The 12,043-nt window shown below is 47.0% G+C and overlaps 1 protein-coding gene across 1 annotated transcript in view; it reads left to right on the forward strand.

The window, feature by feature from the left end:
- GPA33 (glycoprotein A33) overlaps positions 1-12,043 on the forward strand; it is a 46,948-nt gene that overhangs the window by 17,496 nt on the left and 17,409 nt on the right. The window contains exons 3-4 of the mRNA XM_004269709.3: positions 2,307-2,523; positions 11,279-11,431. Of these exons, the coding sequence (XP_004269757.1) occupies positions 2,307-2,523; positions 11,279-11,431 (370 nt within the window). The remainder of the gene's footprint in view (positions 1-2,306; positions 2,524-11,278; positions 11,432-12,043) is intronic.

Here is a 12,043-nt window from a genome sequence, read left to right on the forward strand (position 1 = left end):
ATTATGATCATTATTTATAAATATATATTTATAGATAAGATAAATTATTAAAAATGAACTTCTGGGTCAAAGGCTATGTGAATTTAAAATTTGGATAAATAATGTCAAATTGCTTTCATTGGATGTCAGACCAATCTTCATGTTCACCAACAACAGTGTAGGCCCCTATTTCTCTAACAGAGTAGTCTCAAACTATTTGATATTCGCCAATTTGATGAGTGAAAAAGTATCTCATTATTGATCAAATTCACATTTCTTTAACTGTAAGAAGAGGAACATCTATTCATAATATATATATATATATATATTTTTTTTTTGGACCACGTGTGCAGCACGTGGATCTTAGATCCCCCCAGGGGGATGGAACCCATGCCCCATGCAGTGGAAGCATGGAGTCTTAGCCACTGGACTGCCAGGGAGGTCCCCATTCATAATTTTTAAAGTGAGTTCTACTTTTAAAATGCACACATGCCTGGCATTAGATCCCCAACTACTCAGAGTGAAAGCATTTAGCTTTCTCCCTGACAGAAAAGAAAGGGGAACCCAGGACACCCAAGTCCTAGAGCAGCAGGATGAGAAAGGAGAGCAAATCTTGGCCTGAGGCACCTTATTGTCTGTTGCCCAAGGCACCCTGATGGGACAGAGCACATGTCCTATCTGTTTCCAGAACCCCAGGAAAAAACCTAGAGAGGGCAGCTGCTGCCTTTAGCTTGTAGAAACCGAAGACACATTCTTTCACCGTCACATGTATTCAGCACACAAGACGTTAGGTCTCTGGTAGGCATGCTTCTGAGTGCTGAGATAAACACGAAAGATCTTTTGTTGACTGATGGATCCCTTACTTTCTAAAGGATTTGAGGCAATCCCCTTGAGAGCAAGCAAGGCTGCAGAGCAAGGGATTTAACCTGTGCCCTCAAGGAGATTATCGTGACAGGTCCTAGCAAGGGTTGGGGGGTGACTTGGGGGAGATCCCAGGAGGGGGAAGCCTTAGGATCGCTGTGATTGGGAGGAGGGTTGGGGCATGAAGAGTCCTTGGCAGAGCCAGTAGGTCAGAAAAGAACTGACCTGGGAAAGGCCAGCATCCACAGACGGGTCCACAGCCCAAGGCAGGTCCTCATCTCCCACCTTGTCGCTCCTCCCCTTCTCAGCCAAGCTTCCTGAGTTATCTGCCGCTACCAGGGCTGTTGTATGTGGTTGGGCAGATTATGCACTTGGGGACCCAGCCCAGGGCGCCTGACTGCCATTAGCTTGGCAAAGGTGTGTCTGTCCAACAGCTAGAGCACCTTTTCCTGATTTGCGTAAAGAGCGTGCCCAGGCGTCAGACCTGACGCTATGTCTCCACACTCTCTTCCCTACCCGGCATGGTCAGCCTTCCTCCCCTAATGCTCCACCGAAATCACCAGCAGCTTCTCTTTTGTTAAATTCAGTGTGCTGATTCAGTCCTCATCTTATTTCATTTCTCCCTAGCTTTTCCAACTATCAACCACCTTCCTATCTTGGAATCTCCCTCCCTTGGCTTTCTGGTAGCCTCGTCTTGACTTTTGGTCGTATCTCTCTGACCTCTCTCTGACCTTTCCAAATGAAGTAACTTGGGGACTTGCCATTTCTCTACTCATTTACCCGAGATGGCTTCTGCTTTGCATATATTTTCTACTTTAGCTCTCACAAAAATCCTATGATACAAGTGTTCTTATCATTATCTCCACTTTGTAGATAAAGAAGTGGAGTCATAGAGAGGTCAGCATTTTGCTCAAGGTCATAGAACTAGTAAGTGGCAGAACTGGGATTTGAACTGAGGCAGTCTGGTTCAAAAGTAGTGATCTTAGCTAGTACTATGTTCTGTTTGATAAATGATAAGTATACTAATGAATAAACAAATTCCAAAGGCGAGAGTCAAATAAATAAAGGGGGCTTGGAAGCCAAGGATGGCTACCTAGCACAATGCCTGCACATAGTAGGTGTTCAATAAATATTGGTTGGCTGTCTGAGAACAGACAATGAACTAAAATGGAATGGGTAAGAGGTACCAGAGGTTACGAGAGGTGAAAGCCTCACTTACTCACACGTGCTCCTCTGGTATGAACTGCCTACCTGCCCTGGGCTTTCAGTATTTTCACTAAAAACATATAAATACATCATAAGAGGAATCCACAAATGGACACCACGTATAGAGCTCTTTGTTCTGCAGGGTTGGTGTGTCAGTACACCTGGGCCTGGGAATGGTGGGTGAGGGTAATCAGGGCAGGCTGGAGCATCATGCCAGGGCCTTAGGCTGAAGACCAAGTGGTATTTCTTCTTCCTCACAGGAAACGGTGCTCATCTGGACATTTTCGACCCAAACCTACATCTACGGTGAACTTTATCAGAACCGCGTCAATGTATCAGGCAAAGTCCAGCAGTCAGATGCCTCCATCACCATTGACCGGTTGACCATGGATGACAACGGCACATACGAGTGCTCTGTCTCACTGCTGAGGGACCTGGGTGGCGTCTCCAAGTCACGCGTCCGCCTCTTGGTGCTGGGTGAGTGTCTCCTTCTCCCTCCTGGGGTGGTAGGAAGAGGGGCGGTGAGAGCGGGGTACCCTGCCGGTAAGGTAAAGCCAGGGAGCAATGCCTGACCAGGAGCTAAGACTCCTCCCCTCGCCCCGTCTGTCTCAGGGGTTGGGGTGCTTCTCCTACCCCTGGAACCAAATACTCTTCTGTCTGGGCAGACAGCTCCCCAGGGCCAAGGTCAGGGCTGATTTGGAGTGGCCCCTGGGGGTCAGCCTTGGAGATTCTGTACCTGCTCTGTCCACTGCTCTCTCCCTCACACCAGTTTCTCTCTTTTTCATGCCAAACTTACTAAACAGAAGAAAAGGGGAAATCCTAGATCCTACTGTAAAGACTCTCACTGCCCTGCTTTGACGCTGGGGGCCAAATAATGACTCTCTTACAGGTCAGGCATCTTTCCCAGCCCTAAATTCAGCTCATCAGTAGAAGCCCTTCACACCACCATCTCCCCACCCCTCGGCTCCAACACACCATTGATCAGGTTCTACTGCTTCTGAAATATGTCCCATGATAACATTCTTTCTACACAAATAGCTTCTTATTGGAGTTTATAGCTTTGGACTAATTGAACAATCACCTACTCTTAGGATCTCCATTTTGCAGATGGGGCCAAGAGAAAGTAGACGCCTGACTCAACGTCAAACAGTTATTGGAAAAACTTTAGGGAGCACCCAGCCTGTGTCCACTCTAAGAAATGGCCCCCACCGTGGGAGGTAGCAATACTTTAAACCAAAGCAATGGATCATGTTTCCTTCATTTTGTCCCCTTTACACTACATAGTGGGATTTTATTTTTAATTACATAAGGTGGCTGCCTGGGTTTCTGAATCATTGTAGTGAGTCAAACCATAAAGCCCTGAATAAAGAAGAACCATCTCCTCCTTGCACCCTCCTACTAACAAGGTGGCCAAGGCTAGTACTTGTGTGTATTCTTCCACACTCTTCTCCATGTCCTTTCAACACACACACACACACACACACTTTCTTTTTGTTTCTTTACTTTTCTTTAAAAAAAAGAGATCACATTATAAAGATTATTCTGTAACTTTTTCTTAATGTTTCATGAACATTTCTCCAGATCAATGTATACAAATCTACCTATTAATAGAATACATTCCCGTGCATGGATTTACTATGATTATTCCAGTGTCCCATACTTATGAGCATTCTCAGGCTGTTGCCATTTTTTTTTTGTACCAACAACACTGACTCTCTCTCTCTCTCTCTCTCTCTCTCTATATATATATGTATATATATGTGTGCGTGTGTGTATTCTTTCACTGTGTTATATTTGTTTCTATTGGATAGATTCTTAAAAGAAGGATTTCTATTGCTTGACATCATTAGGCATCAATGAAATACAAATTTAAAAAAGTAGAATTTCTAGGTCAAGGACTATGCCTTCATTAAACGTTACTCCATGCCGGCAAATTACTTTTCCCCAAAGCAACTACTACTGCCATGAGCATTATGTGATCATGTCTGTTTTCCTATATTCTTACCAGGACTGAATATTATCAATCTTTTTCAGTTTTGTAAATTTTGTTAATTTGCTAGGTGACAAAAAAGCCGGTTCAGTCCAAGTCAGTATTTTAATTTAACATCCAATAAGCTTCACACCTTTCCTTAACTTTGTGCTGACCCCCTAAATCTTGGGGCCCAGCAGTGGCATAAGGGCTGGGTCTGTTTTCTTACTCTCCTTGGTCCACCTCCTCCCACCCCGACTTCTGGCTCCTCTGAGGTCATGGCCAAGGGAGGGAGTGTTAAAGGGAAAAAGGCAAGGCCATGTTCACCTAGCCAGGCCACTTACCATTTTCTCTTGGCTAACCCCAATCATAGCAGATATCCCACTACTGCTTCTTTTGTGGGGTGCATTAGTGGGTTCTTCAGCACCCCCCAGGGATCCACCTGACACAGGTAGTGTGTGCATCCGCTGGCCAGACTCTCACATCCACCACCCTTTTCCACCCTCCCCTGCTTATGGCAACTCACTCCTGCTCTCTGCTGTCCACTCTGGGCTCCCATTGATCCAGCAAGCAGCTGTCTGGGACTGAGTCCCTTCAGTATGACAAGAATCAGCCTCCATCATTACCCTCCTAAACCCACCATCGCAGGCTGCTCCAGCCAGCTTCTCTGGGCAAGGGGCACGCACCATAATCTGACCTCAGATGGGTCCTCAGATACCCAGGGACATCTATCAAGCCCTTCCATCTTCATGCTCCAGGAGTAGCACTGCAGGGACTTACCGATTTCTGTCCCTCAGCAAACCTCAGCCAGGAGTGAGGGATGCCAGCTCTCGACAGTAGACAACCCCATTCTCCATGCGGGATTCTATTGGTTCCTCCCTGGCTGGGCCTGAGTTGAGGGGAAATACCTCCTTCCCTCCACCTAAGAGAAGGGGGGACATGCTCATGGATCCCTATTCCTGAGAATCCTCTTTAAAGAAATCTCCTCCCGGGCTTCCCTGGTGGCGCAGTGGTTGAGAGTCTGCCTGCCAACGCAGAGGACACGGGTTCGTGCCCCGGTCCGGGAGGATCCCACATGCCACAGAGTGGCTGGGCCCGTGAGCCATGGCCGCTGAGCCTGCGCGTCCGGAGCCTGTGCTCCGCAACGGGAGAGGCCACAACAGTGAGAGGCTCGTGTACCGCAAAAAAAAAAAGAAAAAAAAAAAAAGAAATCTCCTCCCAGATGAATCTCTAGCCTTCTGGGTGAGGGTAACTGTTAATCATAGGATTTGCTCTTGGGAAGGTCACTGGGATGTTTCTTATGCCTCTCCTCAGTACTGAGGACACTTACCATTCAGAGCCTCAACCTGAAGGTTTTAGTGGAAATTCTGAGACACAGGAGAAGTCCCCTCTGTATCCTGCTGATGCTTTCTGTTATGGATTTAGGGTCTCTTGTCTTGCACAAGGTCTCCCACTACCACCTTTGAGGTCATAAAGATGAACTTAATGTTTTTTCTTATGTCTGTAAGTCTTATTTTTTATCCTTAGATTTTGTTTTGTCTGGAATTTATTTTTGAACCTAGGATTCTAAGGGTCTTTGTTTTCTTCCAAATGGATAGCCAATTACATCAGCATCGTTTATTATATCAAAGAAACAACTATTTTCCCACTGGAATCCCAGCTTTGTCACATATTAAGTTCTTACACATACATGGCTGTTTTTTACTCCTTATTTTATTCATTTACCTTTTGATTATTCCTATGCCAATATCATTTGCTTTCGATTACAGTATGTCTATTGTCTGTAGTCAGTGTTGAGATACACAGACATACAGACGCACGGACACACAGACACATACACATTTAGAGTTATCAGTATTTGTGTAGTTGGCTTTTAAGGTCTGGCGCTGGGTAATATCTTCTCTTACTAAACTTTTCCAAAAATTTTTGTCAGTTTTTACACTTTTATTCTTTCATATTAATTTTAAAATCACTTTGCTTAGTTAAAAAAAGTTGGTTGGAATTATATTCAATTTGCATTTTAATTTGCAAAGGAATGACATTTTAATGATATTAAGGAAGATGGTATATCAGATTTTCTGACCTTCAAAATTGGTGAATCTCTAATGATAGAATTCCAGACTTTCTGTGGCCAAATGAGGATTAAGGTGTTTACTTAGTTGTAGAGGAGGAGGGCAGGAAACTGCACCCATTCCATGTAACCAAATACCCAATCTCTCTGTGTCTTCCTGCTCTGAAAACCAGAGGGATCCCTCTTAAATGGAGGGAAAACTACCATCAACTTCCAATGACCTTTGCCTGTATAGAGTTGTTATAGATAACACAAATTCACAATCATAACAGCTATCATTTATTGAGGGCCTGCTATGTGCCAGGCATCTCACTAAGTGCTTTATGGATATGATCTCATTTAACCTTTGCAATACATCTGTGAAAGTGGGTATTAACACTCATATTTAATAGAAGGGAACACTGAGACTTGAGAGGTTAAACGACCACTAGAAGGTGTCCAAGCTTTGATGGAAATTAAATCCAAAGCCCTTCACCGTTCCACCCTGTAAGTTTGCCATTCCCAACCAGCAGCCCTTCCAATTCTGGATGAGTCCCAAACTCTTCTAGGCTTACTTATCGGTATACTCTCTCTTTCACTCTATGGCAGATGTAGACTTGCCCATATGTTTTATCATGTCACAGCATTAACTTGTATTTTTCCCTTCTTGAGCCCATGCCAGTGAAAGAAGGTTGAAGGGGCAGAGCAATGCCAGCCCTGGATGTGCCCATTGGCTTCATTTGTCCACAGGACATACCCATCTTGGAAACATCACTCATTGAAAACTGAGATTCTGTAATTGCTCTTCCACACTGAAGGTCTCAGCTTAGGGTCTGGGACACTGAAGCCCTGCCACCCTGTGAATGCATGGATGTTTATTTCAGGGTGTTCATGGGGAGCGCTGATGCTTTTAGGGCTTTAGGAACATCCTCCCCTAATCTCATGGACAAGGCTGACACCACCACATTTTATCATCTTATAGCATTTTTACAGCTGTGTTTTAGTTGCCCCAGACTAGGTGGAGTGCCATGATGTGTTTTTCTACCGGCTCCATTGAATCAGGGGATTCTACCTATTTGTGGAGGGCTCCTTATGTCAAAATATCTCATGCACAGAAGGTTGTTAGAAAGAAGCCTGTTTCTGCTCTGCTGTCCTGTTCTTATTCCCCGGCTACAACAACCTTAGTCCAAACACAAATAAACAAATAGCTGTGTTTGGTGATCCCTTGCCTCTTTAAAAAACTGATTTAAAAAAAGAAGAAGAAACAAGCAAAGAAAGACATTCACCTACATCACTGGGTTTTATATTTCTCCATGTTTTCTTCCAGATCCTATCCACATGCTTATTTATGTACGTAACTGAATTTGTAGCTTAACGACTGGCACTTTTCTCTTTTCATTCCACATCACCTAACACTTCTTGCTATCTTAGCACTTACTGTTCTTTAAGCTTCATGCCACTCCAGCAAGCGGACGCAGAGTCCCTCTGTCCCTGGACCGGACACTCAGGCTGTTTCCAATTTAAGCTATTGTAATTAATGTTGCATCAAACCGTTTTGCGTGCATAGCGGTTAATTTTATTTGCATTAGCTCCTGGGGGAGATACTACCCAGCCAAGAAAATGAGCAATTTTCTCCTGTTTCTCTTCTGTATTCTGCACTGTCCCGTCACCCACCCCACTCCCATCCCTCCCCTTGCCCTGATTCACCCGCAGCTGAGTCCCTCACTTTGACCCACCTGGTCCTTCTCGGGCTAATTCTGTCTCCTTCTGGCTTCCCTTAAATAGCTCCTACTTTCTTCTGGCAGCAAGCTGGTTTCGGGGAAGGCAGCGGGAACCCACTCAGGTGCGAATATCCCGACTTCCCCTCCCCTCTCAGGGCCAGCTGCATTTTAAGAGAGGAATTAGTTAACTCGAAGGGCAAAGGCTACAAATTCAATCTGAAATTATGCAACTCGGTGAAAAGAATGTTTTGCTTTAAAAAAAGATAATTTGGTACTATATGTTAAGAAACCCAGTAAAAATCCTTTTTTTTTTTAAAGTTTTCTTTCCGAATGGCTTTGCTGCTGGGCTAATTTTAGGGAGAAGGGCTTTAATTATGTGCGTCCACCCACTCGTGCTGCGTGACCTCACAGTAAACTGGCGCGAACACGGAGCTTCCGGACCGAGGCGGGGCGCGCGCCCTCTTGGTCACCGCGGGGAAACCACCTGGCCCGGGTATCGGGGACCTGGCGCCGCCGGGCAGGATAGGTCGTCTCCCCGGCCTCTGGCGTCCCCTGACGTCTGCGGCGGGAGTCGCAGGCTTTGGAGAGGCCTGGGAACCCACAGGGTCCCCGATCCCTCCCTTCACTCAGCCCTCTATAAGTATTCAGGTGGTATCTGCATTCGGTTTTGGGAGATGGGACGCACCAACTGAGAATCCGAGATCCACAAGAGTCCCCGCGGGTCTCACACCCCCCCGCAGCGGGTAGAAGGGCAGTCTGAACTAGATCTGTCTGATTCAAGGTCCTAGCTGTTCTTGACGGTGGGGACTGAGAAGGGGAGCTTCAGGGAGGGGTCTGAACTGAGCGAGGGCTGGGGGTGCCTAGGATGAGGTGAGCCGGGAAGGCAGTTTGGGGGCCGAGGTTAAGGGCCCTGGGAAAGGACCCTGATACGTTCCTCCATAAGGTGGGTCTCTTAGGGGATGGTTGGTCCTTGTTTGCCATTATCTCTACTGCTGCCTGGGAGTGGATTAAGGGTTTGCTTTTAATAATTTTCCCTCAGCAAATGGTGGTATAAGAAAGCTAGTCTTGGGACTTCCCTGGTGGTCCAGTGGCTAAGACTCCGTGCTCCCGATGCAGAGGGCCAGGGTTTGATCCCTGGTCAGGGAACTAGATCTCACAGGCCACAGCCAAGTTTGCACGCCGGCAACTAGCACGCCGCAACTGAGACCCCGTGCAGCCAAATAAATAAATAAATATTAAAAACAAAACAAAACACAAAAACCACTGCCTACTGGCAAATGGCAGCTGTTGGCATTAAAAAAAGAAAGCTAGTCTTCGGCTATGTTCAGCATGGTTTTCTGTGTTTCTCTAGGTGCTCATTTGCCCCAGTCCCTTCTCTCTCCTTTTTGCTTGTATTACAAAGAAACCTGGTTGTGGAAAGGCTTGGTTACCAGGCATGCACATTTAGCATGACTCTGAGCCAATGTGAGACTTTGAAGGTGGTATTACATTTGTGGCCGGCTCTCTTTTTGTGGAATCAAGGCTTAGCTTCCTGGTAAAGGCGTACCTGGAAACAAAGGTGACGGTTTTGATCGGTGGGGAGGGATATTCCTGTCCCTCTGGAGAGCTCAAGAGATAAAGCTTGACTTAGCAACCCTGACCTGGTTCGGGTCTCCTCGGAAGTGATGCTCACTTTCTCTGTCCACCAGGTGCCTGCTTGCTGGGTCAGCAGGGAGGACGGGAGGGCAGCTTGTGAGAGTGGCCTGCGGGTAGCAGCCTCTCCCTTCCCAGGCTGCTTCAGTCCTGTGGGTCTGGGCCTGGATACCTGAGTCCTGTCCTTGAACCTGGGGCCTTTTAGGTTTAGGGACTGTCTGATTGGGGGTGGCAGTAGGAAATGCCTCTGATTTGCCCCATGCTCACCCCATGCCTGGCTGGCCCTCACTAAGATAGCAGGAGACGTGGGGCACACCCAGCCACCACCACCAGTGTCAGAGAGGAAATATCATGGGCTGTGGCACTAGAGGGGAGAGATGTGTCCTGGGTGGCTTCTCCTGGCAACTCTGGGCCAAACAGAGATTGGAATTCACCCGCCATGCCCAGTGACCATGCACCTGTGCGGTCTAGATTGTAGAAAGGGCAGCGCTATTTACTGGGGCAAGCAAGCCATCCAAGGGGGCACATAAAGAAAGAAGCAGAGGGGACAAGCCTGCCACTGGGGAATTCCAGTAATAGTCCTCTCTACCGGGTGTCATCCTCTTCCCACCCTCAAGGACACGACCTGAAGTCCCAGGCATACTCGATGCTTCTTTGCACAGGCTGCTCCCTTTGCCTGGAGTGCCCTCCCTTCTCTTTCTCTGCCCGCCCCCCTCCGCCAGTCACGTCTACTATTGGCTTTGTGATTGGGTCAGTGTCCCTTGTTGTGCCTGTCCTGTCTCAGCATCCTTGCCTCCTGCCTGGTCCTTGTTTGATTACTTGTCTATTGCCCCCACTGGACTCCTTGAACATGAAAACTCACTCACTATGTCATCCCCACGCCCAGCAATGACAGGCATACTGTAGGTGCCTGATAGGTTTTGTAGAACAAACCACTCTACACAGCAGTATGTTAACTAACAGTGCTGAGTGAAAGACCCTGGCTTAAGGTCTTCAGGAATTCTGGGAGATCAGGTTAGGCTTGTGAGTTGAGGGTCGTCAGTTGGTTTTGGTAACCTCCTTTCTTTCTTTCTTTTTTTTTTGTTAATAAATTTTATTTTATTTGTTTATGATTTTTGGCTGCGTTGGGTCTTCGTTGCTGTACGTAGGCTTTCTCTAGTTGCGGTGAGCGGGGGCTACTCTTCGTTGGGGAGCGTGGGCTTCTCATTGAGGTGTCTTCTCTTGTTGTGGAGCCCAGGCTCCAGGCGCGTGGGCTTCAGTAGTTGTGGCTCACAGTCTCTAGGGCGCAGGCTCAGTAGTTGTGGTGCATGGGCTTAGTTGCTCCGTGGCATGTGGGATCTTCCCAGACCAGGGCTTGAACCTGAGTTCCCTGCATTGGCAGGTGGATTCTTAACCACTGCGCCACCAGGGCAGTACCGTAACCTTCTTTCTGTGGGCTTTCCTTTTCTTGTGTCTGCTCCTTCCGGCCCCTCCATCCCCTCAACCCTCATTCTCCACCCCGCACGTAACCCTGCTGCCACCAGGGGTCTCTCCTATCACCCAGTCACTTGTGGCAATTGCATTTTACCAGCAAAGCACGGGAAGACGGTAATGCTTAAGTGAAGGTAACATTCCTAAGAAGTTAGCATTGAAGGGCTTCAGAGAGAGAGGCTTTCATTGAAACCAAGGATAGGCAAACTACAGCCAAATCCAGGCTTCAGACTGTTTTATATGGCCTGTGAGCTAAGAATGGTCTCCACATTTCTCTGCCTGTAAACAAACAAGGCAGTATTTCGTTTGTGTGTGTGTTTGGGGTGGGGGGGTGGCTATCACCAAGCGCCAACTAATTCATGGCTTCTCTTTGGCCCCTCCCCTACACAGTGCCACCCTCCAAGCCAGACTGCAGCATCGAGGGAGAGACTGTGATTGGGAGCAACATCCAGCTGACCTGCCAATCCAAGGAGGGCTCCCCAGCCCCTCAGTACAGCTGGAAAAGTTATGACATCCTGCACCAGGAGCGTCCAGTCGCACCAGGTAACGGGGTCAGCAAGGAAGGCCAGCCCACCCCCCCAACCCCGAAGGCTGCCCCTTTCCCTCCACCCTGCATTTGGCACTGCAATATCTTGGACCATCTCTCTAAGCAGCATTTTCTCTTAATAACACCTGCCTCATAGGTTGTTTTGAGAAATAATAACGTAGTAAATGTTAACTTGTTTTCTTTATTCCCCATAACTGAATTCTCTTGAGTAAGCAAGTATCAATAACCAGTCGGTGCAAAAGCGCTAGGTAGGATTTTAGTGTTGATTATGATTATGTCCTAAAGTATACATATAAGGCCTCAAGTCTAATTCTATGACTCCACCTAAGGGTGGGGAATTTCCTATTCCCATCCCCTACCCAGGCAGGTCCATCTCAGACTCCCCTGGGGATCCCCATCCCCCAAACTCACCCAACTACAGGACCAGGTGTGCGTTAAGGGTCCCAAATTCTCAGGGAAGGAAATGGTAGGTTCTTCTATGGTTGTCAGGGGACCGGTTTTGTACAAGGCAGCTTGGTATTTGACCTTTTGGTCAGGAAACAAACTGAAAAAAAAAAAAAAAAAGAAAGGGGAAAAAAAAGAGCTGTATAAACATCCCACTGTCATTA

Source organism: Orcinus orca, chromosome 1, assembly GCF_937001465.1.
Source record: "Orcinus orca chromosome 1, mOrcOrc1.1, whole genome shotgun sequence".
Lineage (NCBI taxonomy): Eukaryota > Metazoa > Chordata > Mammalia > Artiodactyla > Delphinidae > Orcinus > Orcinus orca.